Source organism: Dunckerocampus dactyliophorus, chromosome 10 (assembly GCF_027744805.1).
Source record: "Dunckerocampus dactyliophorus isolate RoL2022-P2 chromosome 10, RoL_Ddac_1.1, whole genome shotgun sequence".
Taxonomy (NCBI): domain Eukaryota; kingdom Metazoa; phylum Chordata; class Actinopteri; order Syngnathiformes; family Syngnathidae; genus Dunckerocampus; species Dunckerocampus dactyliophorus.
This window is the reverse complement of record NC_072828.1, coordinates 10660952-10688543: the sequence shown is the minus strand read 5'-3', so window position 1 is coordinate 10688543 and position 27592 is coordinate 10660952. Positions and strand designations below refer to the sequence as shown.

Below are 27592 nucleotides of genomic sequence, written 5' to 3'. Positions count from 1 at the left end.
CCTGCGCCTTCTTCTCTCGTCGCCTGACCCCTGCGGAACACAACTATGACATTGGCAACAGGGAGTTATTGGCCGTTATCTTAGCGCTGCAGGAGTGGAGGCACTGGCTGGAGGGCTCGGAGCTCCCCTTTATTGTGCACACGGACCACAAGAACCTGGCATACCTGCGCACGGCCCAGCGCCTCAACCCCCGACAGGCACGGTGGGCCCTTTTCCTCACCCGGTTTAACTTCACCCTGACTTACCGCCCGGGCTCTCTGAACAGCAAACCAGACGCTCTCTCCCGACTACATTCTCCTCTCCCAGAGGAACCCCGCCAGGAATTTATCATCCCACAGTCCCGTATTCTTGGTGCCCTTCAGTGGGATATTGAGAAGCAGGTGGCCAACGCTATCAAGGAAGTCACTGCTCCTGAAGGATGCCCTGCTAACCGGCTGTTTGTCATCCCGAAACTTCGCCCCGATGTCCTTCAGTGGGCACACGAGTCAAAGATGGCGTGCCACCCTGGAGTCTCCCGCACCACGTTCCTCCTGTCGCAGCGATTCTGGTGGCCCTCCCTTCGAGCTGATGTCCGGGAATTCGTGGCCGCCTGTCCCATTTGCGCCCGGAACAAGTCGTCTCACCAGGCCCCGGCGGGCCTTCTCCGGCCGCTTCCCATCCCCTCCCGCCCTTGGTCCCACATTGCACTGGATTTTGTTACAGGACTACCCCCATCCAACGGCAAGACAGTCATCCTCACTATAGTGGACCGCTTCTCCAAGATGGCTCACTTCGTCGCACTCCCCAAGCTCCCTTCAGCACTCGAAACTTCGGACCTACTTGTTTCCCATGCCTTCCGACTCCACGGTATCCCCCTGGACGTGGTCTCGGACAGGGGACCGCAATTTACATCGGCAGTCTGGAAGGCTTTCTGTAAATCCCTTGGAGCCTCGCCCAGCTTGTCCTCAGGCTATCACCCCCAGACCAATGGTCAAACTGAACGAGCCAACCAGGATTTGGAGGCCGCCATCCGCTGCGTCTGCCATCTACAACCCGCCTCCTGGTCCTTCAACTTACCATGGATCGAATATGCACGCAACACCCTTATCAGCGCTGCCACGGGCCTCTCTCCATTTCACGTGGCTTATGGATACCAACCCCCGGCGTTCCCCTCGCTAGAGTCGGAAGTGGCAGTCCCCTCCGTTGATGCACACCTGCGCCGCGCTCGCCGGGCCTGGCGCAACACGTGAGCTGCCCTCGCACGGACTTCTACACGCAATCAGCGTTTAGCCAACCGCCACCGCTCGATTGCTCCTGAGTACAAGCCGGGACAAAGGGTGTGGCTATCATCCCGCGACTTACCTCTCCACACCGAATCTAAGAAGCTTCAACCCAGATACATCGGCCCTAAACCCCATTGAACGTGTCCTGAACCCCTCCTCGGTCCTGCTCCGCCTCCCTGAATCCCTCAAGATACACCCGGCTTTCCACGTCTCCCTCCTGAAGCCCGTCTCCTCCAGCGCCCTTAGCCCTCCGGAGGTGCCTCCTCCTCCTCCCAGGTTGGTTGACGGCCACCCAGCATTTACGGTCAAGGCCATTTTGGATGTGAGAAGAAGGGGCAGGGGTTTCCAGTATTTAGTGGACTGGGAGGGGTACGGCCCTGAGGATCGCTCGTGGATCTCCCGGTCTCTCATCCTGGACCCCACTCTTCTCTCGGACTTTTATAGTCAATTCCCTGAGAAGCCAGGTAAGCCGCCAGGTGGCGTCCATTAAGGGGGGGGTACTGTCACGTTCGTCAGTGACCTGTCTTCGTGCTCTATGTTGCTCTAGTTCCTGCCTTCTCCTGGCCTGTGTTTTTTTCCCTTGCAGTCACACCTTGAGCGGGCTGGAGGCGGGGACGCTGGGCACACCTGTTACTGATTACTCGCCATCCATTTAAGCTGACTGCTTACAGCTGGACGCTGCTGGTTCTTTGGTTTTGACAACCGCCGCCTGCTCACACGTGGACTCCTACCACGCTGCCAGCCTTTTCCCTGTTTCTGGTTTTTAGCCAGGCTAGCCCAGCTGTTACCCAGCTACCCAGCCAGCTCCTTCTATTGTGTTCTTGGACTATTTCATGGTGACTCTTAGTTTTGCCTTTTCTGCACCATCGCCTTCTGTTACTCTGTTGGATTTTGCCTGCACACTTGCATTAAAGTGTTAAACTACGTCTAAAGCTCCCTGCCTCTGCTTCTGGGGCCCCAACCCCATCTCCACTCGTCACAGCCCTCTAGACATAAAATAACACCCGTTACATATACATTTACACTTGTATTACCCAATAAAGTAGACATAATAACAGAAAATAAGCCATTTAAGACATAAATTTATGTTGCTGTAAATATGTTTCGGTGCTAGGAAACAGGAAGTGACGTTGGGGGTTAGAGTTGAGTTTTACGTTGGCATGGGTTACAGCAGCAACAGTAGCCTGTTTTATGTGCCTGTTGTCAGATAACCAACAATAAAAGCCTGTTGTTTCAGTGTGGTGTTTGCGTGTCTCACCAAACATTACAGTAACATTACTGACACCTACTGACAACGGTAGAATATTATATCGCATCACGATGTCTTTAATGCTTTTATGCTTGAAAATTGCGAAATTTGAAGCGAGAACTGGCGAGGGATTACTGGGTCAAGCTGTGGCCATTAAAAACATCAAAATGCTTCCTAATTGTTCAGGTGATTTTTTTAAGTAACACTCTCAAATGTAATACACGTGTCAAAAGAAGTTAACCACTGAAATGGGTTAAATACAACAACATCGTTAATCTTAACTGGTCTAATCTTAACTGCTGCTGCACCGTGAGCCGCAAAAACTCACCATACTCCGTCAAGTGTTCTTCAAATGCCATATCATAGCTTTTTAACGTGCTACCCCGGCGGGATATTTTTTGTGGCGCGTGTTGCAGGATGCAAACTTTACATCATTCTCACAAATAGCATATAACTTCCACACAGCAGAGATGTTGGGTTTGCAGCCGCACGCCTGCGCAGTGTTGGGGGGGGGGCACCACTCAAGACATCAGAGCAAGACATATGTGATATTTTTTTCTTAATGGGCATATGCCGATCATATGCTTTTTCACAGAAATCAGCCGATACTGATCGGTGGCCGATCAATCGGAGCATCCCTAATTTTAAATGTTGGTCGAATTCAAAATTGCACGACTTTAAGGGTATTTTAACTTAGCGTTCCTGCTTTGCATTCTTGCCGACTCTCCCTGTCCTGTTGCAAAAGCACAGGATAGGCTTTAAGGGCATCATCACAAATCCTGCCTAGCAACAAGTGGCCTTAAGTACTGCAGTTTACTGTGGTTAAACACCACTGGTGGAGCAGCATGATGAATATATTGTTGTCATTTTCCGAGAAGGATGTCACATTGTGCCGTTTTTTCCCCACCTTGTGTCCTCTCGCGTCCACTTCTGGCCTCCAATGACAAACCACAACAGCACACAGAGCCAATTCAATTCAACCTCAGTCTGATTGGAGGGAACAGATCTGATTACATCTCATGGAGGACACACACACACGCACACGCACATACGCACACAGAAACAGTTTTTGTATGGACCGACAATACATAAGAAAGGGTGGGATGTCAAAGGTTGAGCCACATAAAGATAGGATGACACATTTAAAATACGGTTATTGTGCCAGAGAATCCACTGGGGACACATATGATGCTGAATGTCTGCAGTGATTGCTCCAGATAGACTGCATGTGTGCATAATATCCACAGAAAGGCGATAATGTGTTTGCTAATCACACACTAGAGACAAACCATCTCACATGCACACACACACACACTATTGTCTTTTACGCCGCTGGCTGTCAGCCATACTGCACAAACACACTTGCACTCGTGCCACTGGTACATGGAGGGAGGGGTCATCGTGTGTGTGCGTTATTATATGTGTAGCCTGCACCATTAAAAAAGGCAGATGGAGTCTTGTCTGGACATGACATGAATTATGAAAACAGTAATTCAAAAAGAAAAAGTCTAAAAAGGAGGCAAGCTGGACACTATGATCTTATATGATGATTGTTCAACAACACAAAGGAAGCTGCTTTGAAATCAGTTTGGACTACACCTTTTCTTTAAACAATCAACAATTTTGGGACATTTTCTATTCTATAATGAGAAATGCACTACTAAAACAAGTCCTCTCTCAGGATCAACATCAGTGTCACTTTTATTTCATTCATGTGTCTCTGTGTCTGCTCTCTCGATCCTTTCTCTACTCAGTCTGCCATGCAAAAAAAAGGTTACTTTATGAATGTGTTTCTCCCTGCCATGATGACTGCCGAGCAACAAGCAGCCACGCAAAATAGAGGTTTTACTGTTATTGTATGAATGTGTCACTTGTGTCTGTGTCGGCTCTCCCTGTTCTTTCAAAGGGGCATCCTCTGCCCTGCCCTTGGACATGACTGCAAATTCTGTCTAGCAAAAAGTACCCACAATACCGCACCCACAATAATTTTATGAATGTGCGTCTGTGTCCGTATCGCCCTGTTCTTTCTCTGTCGAGTGTGGCAGCAGTGCTCTTTGCCATGCACTTGGGCATAATTATTGCCAAGCAACAAGTGCTCATGCCAATTAGGTTCCACTGCTATTTTATGAATATCGGTTTGTGCCCATCTCTCTCTTTTCTACCTGAGTGGGGCAGCAGCGCCCAAGTGGACACTCACTACATTCTCACTTCCTTTCACATGTCCCAATACTTTTGTCCATAGTAGTAGTAGTGCAAGCAGACGAGAGAGAGTCTGAGCGGTGAGATAGACACAATCTGTCTGGATTTACTGAGGATTAGGAAAGACTACTCCACTTCAAGAACAGCTTGACCACTAATAATCAGAGCGACCCATCCGGCGCCGCATCAAGCAGAATGCTGCGCTCCTTCAAATGAGAAAAGGTCAAAGGTCATCTCTACCTTTGTCATGGCTATTGAAGAAAAATAGAAGGCGAGGAGAGGCAGAACATGCAGTGATTGCGTGATACACAACAGTGTCAGCGTTCTTTCTGCATTCCTTCTGTGCAGTGAAACAAAAGGCTCGAGATTAAACAGCTCTGTCTCTCTCGCTCTCTCCTGGCTGTGTCTTTTGCTGCAAGGTCATTTAGGAGTCACAATAGAGTGAGGAAGAGGAAGAGGAGGAGGAAGAGGACATTAGAAGAGTGAGGGACCCCTCCCTGCGGCGCCATCGCCATTTACACCGTAATGATGATCAGCTATCTAGACGACTCATATTCATTTAGGGAAAGGAGCGAGAAGGCTAGACAGGAAGCAGAAAACGTGAAAGGAAAGCTGACACCATACACAACAACTGGAGGAGAGGGACTAGAGAATACCCTTTAGTCAAATTTTGAACATTTGGATTATTATTATTTATGACCCCCACGGTCAAAGGTCACAAAATCAAGACCATGTGACTGACATCAAAAGGCCGGAAAACCATAAACGGACATCTGGACATCATGAGGTGACCTAGAGGTCAAAAGTCATATTTCATAGGTCATATTTCATAAATCATAAATCACAACCACCTGTTTGACCCTCCCATTTCTCTGAGCGCATGCGTGTGTGTGTGCGTGAGTTTTCGGCCCTCCTCCTTCTCTGTCATTAATACATTACATTCAATACATATTTATTGAGACGTACTACTTTCACCCTCTGTAGCTGTTTGACCACTTCATTGTATTTTAGTAGCTATGTATGAATGTTGTGTTTAAAATGAAAAATTCATGCAATATTAGAATTGCCTTTAAGCGCTCTGAGAGCAACTCACATCTAGCACATCCAGGCCCACCTCCAGCACCTCTCACACCTCACTTGACCCATCGGTGACCTCGGCCCGCAAAGTGTTAGATGTCTTATCAAGACCATAACTAAGTCATAAAGATGTTAGATGTCTTATAAAGACCATGAATAAGTCATAAAGATATCAATTGCTGGTCAAGAAGTTAGCCAGACCAAACCATAATATATTGTTGTTGTTGTTATTAGCATTATTATTATTATTATTCAAGGTGTAGTTGCGCAGAGATGTGGTGGGTCTCATTGTAGGGGGCGATATCCAACTTCTTACACAACTGGAAAAATATCTGAGATGTCTGAATGGATATGATGTTTCTAATTCATTTTATTTCTTTATTATTTTTCAATTTGTCTTTTCTAAATCACAGTCAATACACGAAAACATTTTTGACCTATTTTTTTACCACTTTCTTCATTTTTTCCTTTTAGTACAGTTGGAACGTCACAGTTAAGAAGTTGGTAATTACACAATATGCATGCCATCTATACATTACTTTGCATGAAATCCTACTGGTATCATTCACTGGTGCAATATAGGATCTTCCTAATTTGATACAACAGGATGCTCTTTTTGTTGTATGATGTCATCTTCTCTATAGGTGCAATACACACGATACAGATTTTTTGTTTATTTCCAAACACTATACCACTCTAAGTGTTCAAAGAAGATAGTATTTCCAAATAATTACAAAAGCAATCTTCACTCACTCACTGTATTGCAAAAAAGATCTGTGAGGATAATTCATAATGCCAAGTATAGAGAACATACAAACCCTTTATTTTTAAAATCACAGATATTAAAATTCGCAGATTTAGTACACTTTCAAACCGCTAGAATAATGTATAAAGTTAATAATAACTCGTTACCCAAAAATCTAATCAAGTATTTCTCGATCAGGGAGGAGAAATATGATCTTAGAGGAAAATTAAACCTAAAACATTTATATGCGAGAACAACGCTGAAAACCCACAGCATTTCCGTGTGTGGAATTAAATTATGGAACGGATTGAGTAAAGAACTCAAACAATGTACAGAGATGAGCAAATTCAAAAAACAATACAAGCAGTTGATGTTTGCTAAATACAAGGCAGAAGAGTCCTGATTGTTCTGTCAGGTTTGTTATTTTATCTTATTTATTTTTTTATTTTCTATTTTATTTTATTTTATTTTATTTTATTTTATTTTATTTTTTATTTATTTAATTAAATTTTATTTTTTATTTATTTATTTATATTTATTTATTTATTATTATTATTTTTTTATAATTTTCTTTGTTGTGTTTAAAAAAAAAAAAAAAAAGCTTTGTTCTTATTTATTTATTTATTTATTTAGTATTGTCATCATTATTATCATTATTATGAATGTTCTTTCTTTTTTTGGGGGGAGGGTTATCTCACCGTTATCTATTATGTGTTATCCTGACTATCACTGAAAACATGACATGGAATCCAGGAAGTGAACTACATGTACTGTACTAGATGTAGAATGGATGGGGGGTAGGATTAAATAAGCTTTGCTTCTTCCTACTCCTTTTGGACATGTGGAACTGTCAAAGAATGATTCATGAGATGTATTCCATTGTAACCTTCATGTTCAAATAAACTAAACCAAACCAAACCAAATATTTCATTTCATTATAAGTCATAGGCTATACTATTTAGACATTGGAATCCTTCGCAGTCCTTCGAGTGTGTACCTTACTAGTGAGCAGTAGTTGACAAACACAGGAAACATTCTCAGTATTCACATACAGTAAAAATAGTTACGATAGATACATGAAATAATCGGTTCTAGTGACAAACTGTCACCAGCACAAGACTTTTTACACAAACTTAGATGACGAACATGCTGGTGAGCATACAGCGAGACACACAAGGAGATTCAAACCTATTGGTCCAAAACAGTCATTCACCAAAGTCCACATCTAGCAATTGCTCCTGCATAACCCGTCTTTTTCAATCAAAAAGACAAGAAATTCTTTAAATATCTTTGACATGAACAGCTCATATGGTAAGTTCTAAAAAGCACCATCGTCATTAATAGAGAAATGTTTGGTAATTTTTTTTCTTCCTCCATTCCAACAAGCAGACACACACATGAGCGATCTGATCAACAGAGTTTGCAACATTGATCCCATTTTGGATCTCCTCCTGAAGAGAAAGTCATCCAGGTTGAGGTTTATGATGAAATGATGGAAATGAAGGAGAAGCAGACATTATTTAATAAAAACATGTTCTGACTTGTCTCCAGGACAAGGGGGATCTCAGGGACCAGACCATGCGTGCTCAATCTTTAACCCCTTTCACCAATACTCACCAATACCACCAGCTGTAATCGCTACATTTTACTGACATCCAGACCTTCATCGAGGGAAGAGAAACTATTTTTTTCCCCTATTTAACGCTTAAATCTTCAAGTAATATTAACCCGTTACTTGTTATCACAAGAGCATCACCCATAATTTGAAAAGATTCCTAGAATAACATTCTTATAATGGTATTCTCACCCTATGTAAAACACTGCTTTCTAAACTTTGAGTAATATCTGTGTTAAAAAAGTGGTCATTAGAACTTCCTATACATTTCCTTTTCATCTCTGACATTCTCATCGCAATATGCTTGATACTACCATGCTGCCGTGCAAATTCATAGCATATTCAAATTACTGGTAAATAAAACGTGCATTATGCATACCAAAAATGCATACCACTTTCTCTTCAATACGTTTAATTTTGTTACAGTCGGCTCCTTCCGAACCTAAAGATTGCGCAATGTAAGTAAGCAAGAAGCCAGACGAGCACCAACCTCTACAACATCTCTACAAATTGGGATTATGGCGACAATGAATGGACCCCCATACCCTTTTATCAGCTGGAAAGGAAACAAGATTCACTGCAAACATCATCAAGCTCTTCTGAACCTCGCTGAAAAAATGTCTGGATCAGACAGTGTGGGAAATAGCACAATCTGAATGTAACGAATGCATCACAGAACATCCCAGTCAGTTGCAACATTCATGTGGAACACAACAAGGAAGTGTCATTTACATCAACCACTACAGCAAGGTAGTTGAGAGTGTTTTCCAACCTACTCTGAAAAACGCGCTTCAACAGGTCTCATATGTAGTATCAGGATATGGTGGAAAGTACAGAGAAGAGGCTTCTTTGTGCTGCTGAAGCAATAATGTGTGACCTGGTGGAGAAATCATGCTTGGGTCACATTCAGGATGACGACAAGGAGCAAGGAAACGTGCCTTTACATCATTAACATGGAAAAATATCCGTGGCTTTCTTTAAATGGTTGAACAAAAAAAACATGACATTTATCTCATATCTCCTTTTGTTTTATTAATGTTTATATTCTGTTGTTTTTTTTAATAAAACATTTGTATGATTACCTCACTTGTAAACTTCAAATGTTAAATTTAATCGTTTTTAAAGCTGGTGACTGTCGGTTAAGCACTGCAATGGGGGCGCTAGCATTCCACCGTCCTATATCCTGCCCCTCTTCCTGCTCAGCCATGATGGCTTATTATCCATAGCTTCTCTGAGAACGTGTACATGTGTGTGTTCCTGTGCACGAGCCATTCCTTTTTTTGGACAGAACAACAAATCTCATTCAGTATAATTTTTAAGCATATCTGCCTTTTTTTGTACATTTTTGTTGGGTGGTGGTCTTATATTTTTGGGTGAAAAAGTGTAATTTGTGTCAACAGTAATTAAGTCAAGAATGGGAAATAGAATAAATAAGATCAAATATACGTAGGAGTAAAAAGTTGTACAATCATAAATAGATGTTGTATCATAATACAATAATACCTTTGATAATGATGACAAAAATGACAATAAATAATGGTTCAATTTATTTTGAACATGCATACATGACACATTACAATACATTACGTTACAATTCCCAATTCCTAATAAAAGAGTAGAAAGAAGCAAAACTTATTTAAACCTCTCTGTTTCACATCAACTGCAAATACATTTGTTCACTTCCTGTATTCGGCATGTACCCTTTACCAATTCTGAAATAACACATTGAAGAAGGAAAAAGGAAAAGGTTTCTTTCATACTGCTCCAAGGACTTCTACGTCCCTCTACTGAGCAACACATGTCCCTATGTATATCCTACAAACATGTTTCCGTACTCATAATGCAATTGAGATTGAAATGAGTGAAATCTTGTTGGAAGATTGGGCTTATTGAAAAGTAAATGCAGCACTGGTGAAGAAAAGAGACATCATTGAAAACCCATGGACACACACACACACAGACAAAAGCGACAGGAGAAAGAGGAGGGGGGAAAGAGGAGGGGCAAAAACTCACACGCTCAAACCCAGAGAAACGGGAGGATCGAACGCACAGTCACGCGGTCGTGATAAATGATTTATTAAATATGACCTATGACCTATGAAATATGACTTTTGTCCTCGAGGTCACCTCATGTTTCCAGATGTCCATTTTATGATTTCCGGCTCTTTGATCTCAGTCATGTGGTCATGATTTATGAGTTATGGCCTATGACCTATGAAATACGGCCCTATGACGGAATGTGGCCTATGATGGAATGTGACCTTTGGGGTCATAAATAGGGGGTCATAAATCTCTTTTTTTAAACTAAAAGGGCATTTTCTATTCTCTCTGAGGAGTGTTAGCAAAGTTTACTATTCACCAAAGTGCACAATACGTGTGATCAAAGATTGCATTGGACTTTCATCACACTGCTGTGTGTGTGTGTGTGTGTGTGTGTGTGTGTGTGCGTGTGTGTGTATAGTGTTTCAATGTCTGTGCGAGGTGGAATGACCCAGATCAGAGGAGTGATGAGTCTGTAGACAAAAAACATTCTAAATTATAGCTTGTTTCATGTTGGTGGTATAGTATTTAGATATTGCATTTAGGCTAATGCAGCCTTTGCACTCTATTTTTATTTTTCTATTCGATTTCAATTACTTTTAAACCTTCTTTTTTTACCTTTTATTTCCTATTTTTCTTTTTCTTTTTATTATTGTTCCTTTTATTCTTGTATTTGACTACCTCTGCACATGATACACAATTACTTTTGTGCAGTATGCGCATTTTCGAAATATACAAAAATAGACAGGAAATTGTTTATAAAATCAAAAGAAAACCAAAAGAATGACAACAAGCATCACCTGCAGGCAACTGATGACATTAATTGAATTGCTTGTGATGAGTCAAGTGATGTAAACCATATTGAACAGACAGCACTGATATGCAGATGGACTTTTTCATGTTAAAGTTGGCTACTTTTTCTTTAAATTTAACACAAATACGGGAACAACTCAAAAAGACCAACATACTTCAGTGTTTAAATTCATTCAAAATAGGGCTACACATGCACTCTGCATTTCTGTTAGTTGAATTCTGTTGGTGTAACAGGTGAAATTTTAAAAAGATTCAAACTTGGAAAGGTTTCGAAGGTGTGTAGTGTTTTGCAGCTCCAGACTATCTTTGTTTAATGGAAGAGGAGGCAAAATGGCTCTTTTGAAGGTAAAGGTTGCCGACCCCTGGTATAGTGGTTGGCATAGCCAAAGCAACATTTTTAAAATTCATTCATTTTTGTACTTTTATTTATATATTTTTTTTATCTTGGGGGTATTTTACAACGTTTTATTTTGTACTTTTACTTCTTGTACTTTTCACTTCTACTTTGGGATTTGTATTCATTATTTATATTATATTATATATTTATTTTTTTTATTATTCTTATTCTATTTTATTTCCTCCCTTTTAAAAACATTTTCATGTGACTTAACCTGCAAATACTGCACATTATGCAATAATAATATTCATTGATTTGTTATTCTTGTATAGTGTAGTAGTTGTAATAGTGGTAGTAATAGTAGCAGCAGCATAGTTAAATCTATTTCTCTATTTCTATTTTTTCTTTTCTTTAATTATATTTGTATTTCTTTTTATATTATTAATCTTTATTATGTGTGCCTTTTATTTATTCTTCTATTTTGCATGTTTTTATTTTTTTCTTATTTCTCTCTTGAATAATTGTGTATGTATCTGGATTGCCCTCCGTGGTCAATAAATAAATATTCTGACTTGTTTTCATTACAAACGTTGACAGTCAGACAAGGTTTAAGGTGATGATCATGTATGTCTTGTCTATAAATAGTACATATTGTATGTGTTGTATGTGTGTAAGCGTTATGCATGAAAAGGCAAAGAGGAGATGTTACAGCACCCCCAAGTCTCCATGCTGAAGGCAGGACATTAATCTTACCTCTCATATGCTCTTCTGGGCTTCAATCCCAGTACTGTGTGTGTGTGTGTGTGTGTGTGTGTGTGTGTGTGTGTCTTCATCTGTCCAAATATAGAGAGCAGAGTGAATGATGAACATGATCTCCATTGTGGTGAAACAATAGTGTTTCTAAATAGGACATAAGGGGGCACCAAGCCTTCCCTCTCTCTCACACACACACACACACACACACACACACACACACACACACAGTGTCCTAGCCGTGTTCAGCATTCGTGCTACATCAATCAGGTGCTTATTGGGAGAGAGCTACACGCCGCTCTCGCAGTCAGCCAGGTGGCACCGAGCAGCTGGGCGATGGCTCTCGGCCCAGCCCAGCCTCTGACATCACCTCTGCTGTGGAAGCATCTCACACACACCTGCTAGTGGCTTCACTCACACACACACACACACACTAACACACACACACACGTGCACACACACACACACCTGCGTCTGCTTGATCCTCAACAATGGCAACCCCGCCTGCAACTGTTTGCTAGCACCGCACCGGTCGTTAATTACCTGTGAATTACACTTGAAATCATATTTTACAGTAATTAGCGCTGAAGTGACCTTGTCTTCCAATCTCCCACGCGGCCTGACAACACACAATAAAGCAACGTCCGTGAAACACAGGTCGGCCAGTCAGAGAGCAGCACGCAGCAGGCTCCGCCCAGAGGGAGGGCCACTTCATTCAATGATACATGTTACCATGTGTTTTCAAACTCAAGGAGAGGAGCAAAACATTGTGACTGGTAGAGGGCATTTAAAAGGAAACTTAATTTCACATCTTAACTTATGTTAACTATATTTCTATCAAAATCAGTAGGTGTCTTGTGGCAACACATGGCAATGATCCCCAAAAGACTGAGGAAGAGCTGTGACTAGCAGAGCCCCAAAAGCGGAAATCTAATAATTTGTTACTTTGACTGATGATACCAAAGCCATATGTGTGAAAACTCCCAATCAATAGTATTATTACTTGAAAGTATAATATTAGAAATGATGAGTTGTAGGGCTCATTTAAAAGGGAATGTTATCTGGAGCAATATTTCCATCAATATCAATAGGATTATTGTGTCATCTTTCCATTAAAAGACGTAGGTTTCCTGTGGTGATAGAGGTTATAGTCCCTGAAAGAGTGAGGGAGATTATTTGAAAGATGTTACTGGAAGAGATCCAAAAAGGAGGGATGATTTCTTTGTCACACATTTCTGTCAAAACAATAGGTTTCCTGTGGTGAAAAGAAAAAAAAACTATAGATATAGAATACATGTAAAAAATATAAAAAGCAATAGATATTATCATGAATAATAAACTGGAAAAAGAAAAAGTAATACATGCCGACCGATCTAATGTTTTACTTCAGCTACCTCAAATGTCAGATTTTGTTGAAAATAAATAGTGTTCTTTGCTTTATGTTAAAAGATTTGTCGGGTCGTACCTTTCCTCTTGGCATCCCGCCTGAGGCTGCCGGGCCTGCTGAGTGGCGGCTGGAGCTCCGTCTCCGTCGACATCCTCAGGGTCCGACTGAGCTGGGCTGGCCTCCGCTCGGCTCCTCGGGGGCTGACGACGTGGCGATGGCGGGTGCGTGCTTGGGCGCCGGGTGTGCGTGCGTGGTGGCGGCGCCGGGCGTGTGTGTCCAGGCACACGGGCTCATGGGAGAGGGAGGGGCAACTGTTGCTTCAGCCCTGACACAACATCCAGCGCACACCCGTACGGAGCTGTAGATACACAACACAGAAGGACAAAACGGTTGGACAGTTGTTTTGAACGCTGGCAGGCATGAGAATGAGATGGTGTCCTGGGGCGACGGAGGGAGGCGGGGTGGCTTGAACATGTTGTTTCACAACAAAGTGAAACGACCTGATCTACACTTCTTGTCAATAAGACTCCTAAGCATGCAGCACTGCTTAAGTAACAGCTCTGCACCTGCACTGTGAAAAACTGAAGATTTTGTGGCTTGAAATGAAACTTTTAGAAACAACACTGGCGAACATCAAGACTCAGGTTGCTCATGACTTCAATGAGACTTCTGCAGCTAAAATGCACTCTTACTACCCCACTACAGCAATGAGCAAAAACGCATTACAGACGTCCCTCGCCACATCGCGGTTTGAACATCGCACCCTCACTCTGTTGCGTTTTTTTCAAAAATGAATTAATTAATCAATTATCACTGTTTTGTGGATGAATATAGCCTATTATTGGTCAAAACCAATTATATAAAACATTATATATAAGTAGGCCTGTCACGGTAATCAATAAATCAATTAATCCAATGATAAAAAAAAAAAAAACAAAGCCAATAATTTTGCCGGCCTCAATAAATTGACATGCGCATCCACGTGTGTGTGTTTCATCTCCTTGTCTCTCTTTACCACACAGGTTGGATGAAAAAGAGGGTTCACTCTGCATCTGTCTGTGTGCATTGGTTCTATAGTGGAATGAACTGAGAGAATGAACCCTCCTCTCATTCAGCCTCTTTCTGGAGGTCGGGCTACTAGTGAGTGGATACAGAACACAGAACAGTGCTAGCTCCAAGTTAGCCTCGTGAGCCAGCATACGGTAACATGAATGAAGGCACAGAAGCGAGGATTTCTAAGGCGAATGCCTCAGTCCCAGTGTGGGAATATTTTGGTTTTAAACAGAACAAACAAGGTGAGCGCATGAACAAAGACAAATCGATATGTGGCATTCATTGAAAAAGAAGAAGGAAGAAGAGGAATACGACCAACTTGCATGCACACCTGAAACACAACCATCCTTTTCAGTTTTCCCAAATGGGAAAAAAAAAAAAAACACTGGAGGTGCAGCAGAGCCTTTGTGCCGACAGCCAGTGGTTACTGAGGTTTGGTCAGCAGAGTAAATATAAAACAAATAGCGCAAAATGGTGCGCGCTCACAGACAGTGTCGCTCGCTACATTACAAAAGAAATGCAACCTTTCAATATGGTTGAAAAGCCAACATTTTGGGAAATGTTAGAAATGTTTGACAGACAATACGAATTGCCTGGCCGAACGTACATGTACGTGTCACAAACAGCAATTCCTGAACTGTATAACCGACTGAAAGGAGACGTGTTGAAGGAGATCAATTCAATTCAATTTTATTCCGCCATATGTGGTCCAGCTGAAATATGACCGCCTACATTAGTTGAACAAAACATTACATAACTGCGTGTGTAGTTTTTTTTGTTCGTTTGTTTTTTGTTTGTTTAATTTATTTAAAAGCTTGACATTCCAATTACAATATTAAATACTCTTGAGAAATTCAAGTTTATTGCTTTTGATTCGGTGTGCTTTCATTACTATGATGAAAAAATTGTCTCAAAAATTGTTGTCAATAATAGCGATTATCGACAATAATTTGTAGGACAATTATCATCCAGCAAAATGTTTTTATGAGACAGGCCTATATATAAGCAAATTGTATGTATTATTTATAGCTAAATAGCTAAATGAACGGAAATACAAATATAAGGCACTTGGAAGATGTCATACGTAGTGTAACAGCTGGGACGCCTTAAAGAGGCGGGGCCTGGGAAGTATATATATATATATATATATATATATATATATATATATATATATATACAATATATATATATATATATGTGTGTGTGTGTGTGTGTGTTGGGGGAGGAGGTTCATGGCCGAGACCAGGGATCTTGCTCTCAAACATTTTGGTGACCTCTGATTTATGACATCCACAAAATGTTGCAGTATCGTACGATGAGCTACTTTGTCTAACAGGCATTACTTCGGGCAGACCCAGTTCATTCTTTTGTTTTTATCATTTTGAATCCCACTGATTCCAGGCACGATCGCAATCCTTGACCAATATCTGTTAGCACCTGAAGGCATCATCTGTTGCTACTCTTCGTGGTGTGTTCACTGGCTGCTGCCAATTGAAGCCCAAAACAGGATGTGTGAATGTATGAAAAGCATAAATGCAGCCAAGTGTCGCCAGGTGCAAAAACTAAAAATATCGGTCCTGACCTCTCCTCCCCCATCTCCATCTATTATTGCTCAAGTGCAGACTTGTGCTTCGTGAGGAAGAGAGGGAAATCTCTTCCATTAAAAAGGAAAAAACCCGACCCTGTCCTTCGCTACGGTGTTTCCACGCGCATAGGAGGGCCCCTGTAAGCCTTGGGCGAGAACAGATGAATTGAGAGGCTTTTAATTTGCCACCGACAGAAGAGAACAGAGTCCATTTAATTCCGGCAGCAGAGGCCGTGTCGGCAAAACGCTGACAATATTCTTTATCTGGTCCAAACACACTGGAAAAGTGTGAGTCACTCCAATTACAGGCATTATCTGCAGCCCTGCTCCAGCAAATGAATGGAGAGAGAGAGAGAGAGAGGAAAGAAAGAGTTAGGGAATATAAAACAGTAGAAAACTGGTAGAGCACTTAAAAGGAAACAGGTGGTCATGTGACATTTGACTCTCTTGAGTTCAATTTCCCTCAAAATCAATAGGTATCTTGTGGTTAAACAGGACAATCATCTCCAACACATTGAAAAATAATGGGAAGCTGTGACTGGTAGAGCAATATTAAACTGCTGTTTTTTTTTTTTTTTTATTAGATATATTCCGCAAATTTTCTTGCATTTTTGAGGGCCTTTACATGCATGAAAACTCACCAAAATTTGAAAACGTGTCAGGTTAGGTGAAAAATTTGATATTTCAGGGGTCCCAAACATGACCCCCCAAAACTCACTCAGTAGCACCCCCTTTAAACGTTGAAAAACAATTTGCCCCTGCCACCAGTTTCACTGAACGTCACAAAATATGGTGGCAACTTCAATCATGGCGGTGTGCACAAAAAAATTCTCGAGAACCCATGTTCCAAAGCAAACAGAAAGTCTGGCATTTTGGTTTAAAACCAGCATTTATATTTCAACAAATTAATCCTAGGCACTTTGACCAAAAGAACCCAAATGAAAATCACGGATACTAGACAGACGGGCGATGTTATATCGTGAAGCATTTTAGGCTGTTCTATAAGACGTGAGGGGGCATGGCAACAAACTTTGATTATCAAGTAGGCAATCTGCTACTAAACTGGATACGCTAATAAGTCAGCTCCATGAGGTCAAATAGTCTTGATACATATGATGAAGACGACACCTTGAAGCTATACATACAGTAGGTCACTTCCTGAATTCATCTCAGAGCCACCAGTGGCATCAGGAAATTGAATGCACATGCCCTCCGACTCACATGAACCCTGAGCTGTGTGGGGGTGCAAGGCCCCATTCCGTTAATTATTATTATCATAACAAATCAACAGGGTTCTTGTCATGATACACAATAATACGATTGATTTGTTGTTTTGACCTTTGCTACCTCAGGCATGTATATTGAAAAACCATTCAAAATTAATAGTGTTCTTGCCAGAAAATACCTATATATATACAGTCACGATACAGAAAAATAAAACTGTGGAAGACTTATTGAAAGTTGTGACTGGTAGAGCATTAAAAAGCAAAGCAAAAAAATGTTTGTGTACACAGTCACCCCTCGTTTATCGCGGTTAATTGGTTCCAGACCCGCCCGCGATAAGTGAATTTCTGCAAAGTAGGATTCAATATTAACTAAAGGAAATATTTTCGTAGTTAGAGCATAGAAAACCTGTTTATGACTTTCTAAATATTGGAGCCTCGTAGACATGAAATAGCACACCAATAGTGACTTTTACACTCCTGTTATTCTTTGTTTACATCACATTGCACAGGCTACGGGATCACTGCAGAGACATAACAGACGGCTGCCGCTAGCATAACAACCTACCAAGCTAAGTAGTTAGCCTCTCCAATTTACTTATTCTAAACTTAAGAAAGTGTTTTAAATGGAGTGGGGAAGAAGGACAAAGAAGCCAAAAACTTGGACTAATAATCGTTCATAGACAAACACGACACAGCGATCGTTTATTAACTTATTAATCGTTTAATTAGTCGAAAACTATGACTGGTAATGAGCAGTTCAACGGAAACTACCGGTAGTACTAATATGATATTTGACCATAGCTCGCTAGCTATGCCACCTTGAGTGGGATATCATTCAAAACCAACAGGGTTCCTGTCATGATACAGAACAGTATGATTTTAGAAGACTTACTGAAAGCTGTGAATGGGACAGCATTAAAAAGCAAAACAAAAAACTGTGATTTGTTGTTTTGATCTGCGATACTTCAGCAATTCATACTAAAAAAAAAATAATTCCAAATCAATAGAGTTCTTTTCATGATACAAAATAATACGACCGTGGAGGACTTATTGAACGCTGTGACTGGTACAGCATTAAAAAGCAAAAAAAAAAAATGTGATTTGTTGTTATGACCTGTGCTATCTCAGCCATGTATACTGAAAAATCATTCAAAATCAATGGAGTTCTTGCCAGAATATAAATAGTGAAAAAAAAGTTGAAAACTATGACTAATAGTGAGCATTTCAAAGATAAGAAGTCCTAATAGGAGGGGGAAATGGGAAGCCAAAAGAAGTAAATTACGAGAGGGATGGACTCCCACACTCCCCTTTCCACGCTACTCCCACTTTCTCCTCCAGCCTTTGTGTCCTCCAAAATGTGTTTATTCCCCTTTAAGCTCGAGCCTTTCAGGCAGCATCTGGAGCTTGTCTTTAAGAAAGGCAGTTGGTTAATCCTCCACTTGGACCAGAAAACACACTCACACTTACGTCTGCAGACACTCCTGGCTTGCATAAAGCAAAATTTATGAAGACTAACACTCTGCCAAGAAATCTCTATTTTATTTATATATATATATATATATACAGTATATATATATATATATATATTGCCAAATCACAGCAAATGTTATCTCAACAACTACTTTGGCGACAAAGGCAAGGAAAAACATCACTCCAAGGCAGTTTGATGACTCTTCATTTGTAAAGTCATTGAGATAACAACAAGATGAAGTGATGTTAGATTGGAGTCCAATTCCTAGTGTGGCAACACACATTCTGATTCTGAGATGTAGGGCAGCCATTTTTAGAATAGAGATTTCAGGGTGGGGAGGTGCAACATCTTCAGAAAAACTAAAGAAAAATAAGACACTTTTAATAAATCTGTTAAACTAACTTCAACCATGTGTTTTGTTCCCTATTGATCTACTTAAGGTGTGTACATTCTAAACAATGATTTTTTTTTTTTTTTACAAGACTAAAGACAAAATACTAAGAGAAAAAGCTATAATCTAAGGAGAAAAAGTTTGAAATTTACAAGAATAACGTCGTAATTTTATGAGGAAAACTAACGTTATTTTTAGTTAGTATTTTAATTTTATTTTAGTAGCATAAAGTTTAAACACTAAATATTAAAGATGATGTTTTTCAAGGCAATATTATGAGAAACAAGCAAAACAGTGAATAAAGTTGTCATTTTTTTTTTAATTAGGCTGCGGAAAAAGTTACAAAAAATTTGGAGAATAAAGTCAAAATATTATGGGAAAAAGGTCATAATTACGAGAAGAACATTTACAAGAAGAAAGTGGAGATATTAGAAACAAACTGGCTCTAATTTTTCGAGAATAAAGTCCAAATATTAACAGAAAAAAATTTGTTTGGAATATGTTTTTTAACATTTTTTTTTGTTTGTTTGTTTTAATTTTATAGCGCCAATTTCCTGCAGTAGCCATCTCAAGGCCTTTTACACATTGAGCAGGTCCCACATGAGTAAGCACTTTGGCGACAGAGGCAAGGAAATGGTAGAAGCTAGAATAGAACCAGTTCAGGCTTTTAAAAATCCACCTACAAGACCATAATGCAATGCCTGCAACACAACAGTAGCTAGCCCATGACTAAAAAGTAAAAAAAAAAAAAAACATGCTGTAGAGCCACTCTCCAGATGTCTCCTTGGTGCCACATATGCTTGTTCCTCCGGAGGAGGCCAGGAGAAGACTCTTTCTTTGGGACCAGCGCTACATCTCCAGTCCCCAGAAGGGAGAAAATCGTGATATCTTCACTCGCAACTGAGAAATGCCCTCAAGCTGTACAGATAACGAGGAAGTGAGGAACCAACAGAAGCCATCAACCCGGAAGCAAGCGAGCTAAAAGTAGTGTTGTAGTCAGACGTGAACACGACTTACAGCGTCTGGATTTAGACAAGTCAAGTCTGAAGCCGGCGAGCCGTAAATTGGATGTCCATACAGGGGATGGTGCCAACAGGCTGGGATGTCAGGATCTGTATGTGTGTGTGTGTGTGTGTGTGTCGTAAGACTGCGGCCAGAATGCTGCCAAAAGGAGCTTAGTGGCCAGGAAATCAATAAAAGTCTGCCAGGCGGACGGCAAGGGAGAAACGGAGCTGGGATGTATTTGGACACTACCCAACAGCAGGAAAAACACCCATCCACCACCAAAACGCTGTCCTATTTCTCCATCCTGCCAACCACACAAGGTTATACATGTGGTTTGTAACCATTACACCAACAACAAATCAAAATCATTGACTTTCTAAAAGATTTTAGAGTTCATCTGCAGGAATTTTTAAAGCATTTCTGCAGTCAGAGGTCGCTGTCAAGACATAACGAAAAGACCACAGTGCTGGAGTGTGCTACAACAGACCACTGAAAAAAATACTTTGAAAGTTCATTGCTTTGCATTATTTTCTGCTCATTTGGTCCTCAAACGGATCAAACAGGCTAACCCCTACAGAAAGTAACAGTAAAATCAGCAAGTGGAACAGAAAGGTCCAGGCCAACAGTTTTTGTGGCTGTTGCCGAACTGGATTGGAGGTATTACTCCAAGACCACATAAACTAAGACCAATCCATACTGAGACCAGGTTAAGGCTTGTGTGAATATGTATAAATCTACCAAACGTGAGCAATGTTTACAATGTTTACACTTGTCCCTGATGTCTGAGTTCAAGACATGGTCAAGTTGAAATACAGTTGTCCCTCGTTTATCACGGCTAATCGGTTCCAGACCCGACTGCGATAAGTGAATTTCCGCAAAGCAGGATTCAGTATTAAAAAACAGAATATTTTCGTAGCTAGAGCAAAGAAAACCTGCCTGACTTTCTAAATACGGTTTTTACCAGTATTAGAGCCCTGTAGACATGAAATAACACCCATATACTGTAGTTACTTTTACACACCTATTGTTCTTTGTTTACACCATATTGCGCAACACTAATGCACAGGCTACGGCATCATTGCAGGGCCGCTCATAGCTTATAGCAAGCCACCAAGCTAACTAGTTAGCCTCCAATTTATTTGTTCTATACTTATGAAAGTGTTTCAATCGGAGCGGGGAAGAAGGACACAGTAAGAAGCCAAAAACTTACCGCTTCCACACGGAATGGAAGGACATTTTTTGGACTTTATCATGTTGGACATGCCATGACTGATTCCATGTACTGTTAAGGTAATGTAATCTAATGTAATGTCTCATCGATGTAACATTACTGATGCCTGGTGACCAGAATACTACATATGACTTGTCTTTCAATATTTTTTGACTAATAATAGGCCATCGTCAACCACGAAACAGCAATCATTAATGAATTCATTAATTGCTGGAAACAACGCAATATAGCAAGGGGGAAATATTTGAACCTCGATGTAGCGAAGGACGACCGGACCATCAAATCCGAGACAACATCGATACAAAAATGGTCTTGAAAGCTGCACCAATTTCAAGACTGAAAGAGTACTAGCAACATCCTGTACTGTTGTCCACCTACCGCTGATGTAAGGGACTACAGTATATACATAAAGATTGATTGATTGAACTCCTACAAATACCGAATATAAGACAATATTTATCCGCACAAAAAAGGTCACTTTATATTAATAGGTTTGTATATGCAAACCAACAGGTGACAAGCGACTCAGAGCTTTTCTTCCTGTCTCTTACACACAACCCTGTCATCAAACAAGGGTCCACTTGAAAAAGGGGAGTCGGCTTACATTCATCTCAATACAGTATATCAAGAATTTTTTGGCGTAGGGTAAACGGATGCTATATCCTTGGTGGTTGTTCAAAATGTCTTGATGTCATGAATAATATCAAGGTACAACTACACTAAGTGGGTCATTCAGTTTCCTTCCCACACTCTCTCCCGACGCCACCTTTCTATGAGTCCTTATCAGTGGTACAATTGCACACCCCGTAGATAAATAATCCAGACAATGTGTGCCAAAGATCGTCCCTTTCCACAATCTAGCATGTTACAAAATATTCAATTTATGAACATTGTGGTTTAGCGTCACAAATGGACACATTGACACAACTACTCCTACATTGTGCGTGAAACACCAGCTGCTTGCAAATGAATAAAAGTGATGGACATATGTCCATCAAAGACAAAGGAGAGGAACAAATGGTCGCCCTCAGTATGGAAACCTTCCAAATGTGCGAAAACACTCAAGAAAGGAATTATGATTGACTAAAATGGCTTACCGGTAAGCTAGTCCTAAGACGCTGCAAGTGTCTGAGTGAGAGGCAAACAACTGACAAAGTTCACCCTCAACCCGACTGCTGCAAATCACTGGACTTTGTCCGACGCTGAAAAAAATGAATCGTCATTGCTCCTTCAACAGGCACCTCAAAAATGTTCAAGTCCATTTCATTCATCGGCTGTTGGAGTAATTACATGAAATTTTCCACAGTCTGCTCTGATGATCAATAATCCATTAATCTGTTAGAGGAAAACAAACTCATTAAAAATGACCTTGATGAAAGTATGAATTGTATTAGCTATTTTTTCTATTTATGGTTTGTTAAATATTTTCACAGTGAAACGGGTGTCGAAAACTTGTGAAATTGAGTAATAGGAATGAAAGACAATATTTAGCTTGAAAAATCAATAGAAATAACACTCCAAGACGATAGCCCTGTTTCCCTGCATTGACATTAGATGATTTAATAATTGTTTATTTGGTTAAAGTGAAAAAAAAATTATCAAAATACCAAAAAGTAACTGGATATGATGAATAAAACAAACATTTCTTTTCAAGCAACGTTTATCTCGAGTCAATTCAAGAGAACTACTTCCACATTCAAACATATAACTTCCATTGCTGACTTTTAGGATCATTTTTGCTCGGGTTTGCAGACATAAATCAGTGTAAATTTTGGACAAATACTTGCCGTTCCAGTTTTTGTCAACAACCTTTTTTCCCTGACAAAAAGCGAGATGACAACTAATCAAATGGAATGCACGTTGACGAAAACTATGACAAACGGACAGTCTAATCAACAAATAAAACTGAGGCAAAAATGTTGAAAGAAATGAAATTCAATCATATTTAATTAGAGGTCAGTTAGGAATAGAATCCGATCACTGCTATTTTACCTGCATGTGGTGCGATTATCGCGGCTAAAAACACAACTAACTTGAAGCAGCAGCTGCATTTCATTTCAGTTAAAACAACGTAACACTTAGGTTAGTGTGAGATTGACTTATTAATATTTTCATTGAGAGGAGATCTACTTTTTGTTATGAATTGTATGACTGAAATGCTTTCAAGGAAGCCTAAACAAAGGTGGTTTCAAGGAAACTTGAAAGATGCCTTATCCTTTACAGTAATCCCTTGTTTATCGCGGTTAATTGATTCCAGACCCCTTCATGATCAAGTGCATTTCCGCAAAGTAGGATTCCGTATTATAAATCAAATATTTGTGTAGTTAATGTATGAAAAACTTGCACTTCTAAAAATGTTTTTAACATTATTCGCAGACATGAAATAACACCCATACTCTCTAATATCCTGTTACTTTATTACCCAGTATGGTAGACATAATAAGAGTATATAAGCCGTTGAAGACATAAATAAAATTCATGCTCATGTGTGTTGCTATAAATGTGTTCCCTAGGGGAGCTGAGTGGTGGGCATACAGGAAGTGAGGTCGGGCATTCAGAGTTGTGTTTCAGCTTGCCCTGAGCTACTGCAGCAACGGTAGCCCATGTTTTTATGAGGGATTTTCATTAGGGATTATTGTGCCTGTTGTGAGATGATTCAGACCTTCAACAAACGACTGTTGTTCCGGCAATCAAGTCTGGTGCTTCTCTGTCTCACCAAACATTACAGTGACATTACTGACACTTAGTGACCAGTGTAGAATACTGCATATCATCAAAACATCTTTGAATGCGTCTTGTGCATGCCTAATATTTGTATTTGAGTTCATTTTGCCATTTTTATGCTTGAAAATGCTTTCAGGCAAAAAACAATTTGCTTCAATATGCATATTTTGTGACCAATCAGAAGCCGTATTCAACCACATGATTTATTCATATATTTTTGAAAAACCTCGAGTAAAACCACGAAATTCGAACCACAATGTGGCGATGGATGATTACATACTTTTTATTTTAGTTGACTGAATTTGCTGCCATTTCAGCTGACTTTGCTGTGAAATTTAGTCAACTAAAACTAGACTAAATGTAAATCAATTTATATGACTAACTAAAACTAAAGCAAATTTTAGTACAAAAAAGGACTCAAACTAAATTATTAAAAATGTGTCCATAACATAAAAAGTTTCATTTAAAAACTGCATTTTGTGTTCAGTTGTGTTGTTACTGACTAATATTCACATTTGTTTGATGATCTGAAACATTTAAGTGTGACAAACATGCAAAAACATAAGAACCCGGGAAGGGAGCCAACACTTTTTCACACCACTGTATATTAGCATTGATGAAAATGTCTGCAGTTTTGTCAGAACTGAACACCATTTATTATTCATTCAAAGAGCAATGAAAATACTTGTCTTTAGAGAAATCCGGCTGTGTTCCAGTGTATAATTGATTGTGTTTTTTATAGTAAACTATCAAGGGCAATTATCAGCAATAACTTCTTATTTAGTTGGTTTTCCTACAGGTTGGATAAATAATGCAAATCCCAATTAAGAGGTTTGCTATGGTTTGTTCTGCGGTCTGAAGCCCTCAAAGCAGAGGTTTCTCTGCAAGGCCATTGTCATTAAGCTACAGTTCATTGTACTAAAGATGCCCAGTCAACATGATTTAGAACCCAACCATCCCCGCTGCCCACCCTCCGGACCCCCATCAGCACGGCCTAATGTGAGTGATGGATCGACTCCATCTGTGGAGTGGAAGAGAGCACCATCGTGGAAAGTAAAAATAGAGCTTGCTGGAGCACAAGACTGAGACTTAATGAGGGATGCAATTATCAATTATTCAAAACTCTTAATCATGGTGCCGCACCACACTGTTGCAGAAACACACACTGTACACACACACACGCACACACACACACTGACTTGCCACAGGCCTCCTGAGGCGTCGCCACAGGCAGACAGATACAAATAGATGAAGAGTGATCAAAAAACAAAAAGGTTCCTGTTGGTCTACCCTGTGTTTGCATCATTTTCAAACACAACTCAGTGAACGAACATAGCACACAGGAAGTGGAAACATCATCACAACGCAACATATTTCCATGTACACTTACTTTAGTTCAATATTAACTATAACAGACAGTGACAGTAACTCAGTTTAAGGTCAATCGACCAGAGTAAAGATTATTTGTGCAATATTGTAAGGATGTTTCCATTAAGATGCTAGCTAACTTCACCATACTTTTCTTCATATTCATTTAAAATGTAAACCTTTCCATAAATGTACTTAAATAGTCAAAAACAACAAGTGTGATAGATGTAGTGACCAAAAAAAAACAACCCACAATAAAGACGAGTCAAGATACTGCAATCCAAACTGACAGCAAATTTCATTACTGAGATTCAGCATTGAGTACTAGAGTGTCTTGCAAACTAGGCTACCAAACAAGATAAGAAGAGCCTAAACACATACACAGTCAGCTTGCACTCTAAAGAATGTGCTATTGATGGTTAAATGGTATTGCAGTTGTCCCTCGCAATATCGCTGTTCAATTATCACACCCTCGCTATATCGCGTTTTTTCAGAAATTAGTTAATTATTGGTCGCTGTTTCGTGGTAGACTATGGTTTATTATTAGTCAAAACATATTGAAATGCAAGTGATCTATAGTGTTCTGGCCACTAGGCAGCAGTAATGTTACATAGATGAGACGTCCATCTTTACTACATTACCCTACCTTGCACTCGATGTAGCCAGCTATGGATGCAGAGTGAAAAAAAGGTTCTCCTCCCTTTACGTGTGGAAGTGGTAAGTTTGTGACTTCTTATTTTGTCCTTCTTCCCCACTCGGTTTGAAACTCATTCTTAAGTTTAGAAAAATAAATTCGAGGCTAACTAGTAAGCTTGCTAGCTAGCGGCTGTCTAGAGTCCTCGTAGCATAATAGTTGTGCAATCCGGTGCAAACAATGAATATTAGGAGTGTTATGGTGACTACAGGGGGTGTTACCAAAAATCATATTTAGAAAGTCATAACCAAGTTTCTATGCTCTTACTAGAAAAATATTCCATTCATTAACATTGAATCCTATATCGCGGGAATGAATTTATCCCAGTTGGGTGTGGAACCAATTTACCTCTATAAATTAGGGACGCCTGTCCCTCTGGTGATTCATGCCATTGTTATGTGCTTGCTTTTGAAGTGTTTCATGACATGGTGAAGGAAAAACGTCCTTCCTCATGGATGAAATACCATCCCACCTCTGATCCACCCGTAGCTAGATAAGGGCATCCCGTGTAGACGGCCACCATTTTACAAAGAACAATGTAAAAAAAAAAAGCGGATTTATAAAAATGATAAATAAATCAGGCTTTGCTACACATCTTAAAAACTACAATCATCTATCTGTGGGTCAGATGTAGCACCTGTGTTCGTAAGGTATCAAAGGATCAGATATCACAAAAAGAAGAGACAGAAGAAGAACAGCTGAAAAAAAATGAGGACCCGTCATAAGGTAGAGTTGTAAACCACCCACAAGACAACTTTTGAGAGGAACCCTGACGGTATAGGACTAAGCACATCTTATGCACAGCCCTGCCACTATCCGGGCCATCAGTCTGTCAGACTTCCTGCCCACGCACTCTCATGTGCACACACACACACACACACCTTATTTTGCCCACACTCCTACCCCCCCACATCAAACACACATGCACAGATCAATCTTTTACTGAGTGCCTCTGTTTAATAACACCCTGTTGCTCCTGATGGATCCTGGCAACAGGGATGATCTAGCGGTGTGCCGTCAATATCAGAAGCACTGATAGACATTTCCAATTTCAGTTCTGGTATTTGTTTCTTAAAATTGTTTTAATTTATTCACAGTAGTATATTATCTTCATTTAGCGGCGTGTCTCTTAGCTGCGCTGCTTCCTGTACATGTATGTGTATGTTCGATTTTTTTGTCAGATTTCAGCTTCTTTGCGTTGCCATGTTAGTCTAATCTGCTTCGGGCCTTCAGAATCAGGAGGGCTGACGGAGGTCACTTAAACTATATTTGCATTAAGGCTTTCTCTTTAACCAATCAGATTTCAGAGTTGCCTGACAGGGCACACAGTGACGTCAGCCTTTTTCCGTCCTCTGATTGGTTGATCA

At 40.2% G+C, this 27592-nt stretch overlaps 1 protein-coding gene across 10 annotated transcripts in view; it reads right to left on the bottom strand.

Annotated features, from left to right (window-relative positions):
- The window catches only part of dab1a (DAB adaptor protein 1a), a 323621-nt gene that overhangs the window by 70638 nt on the left and 225391 nt on the right, over positions 1-27592 (bottom strand). For all 10 annotated transcript variants that reach the window (XM_054789423.1, XM_054789421.1, XM_054789422.1 and 7 more), the window contains one exon: positions 13556-13835. In XM_054789423.1, coding sequence (XP_054645398.1) covers positions 13556-13628 — 73 coding nt within the window. In that variant the 5' untranslated portion in view covers positions 13629-13835. The remainder of the gene's footprint in view (positions 1-13555; positions 13836-27592) is intronic.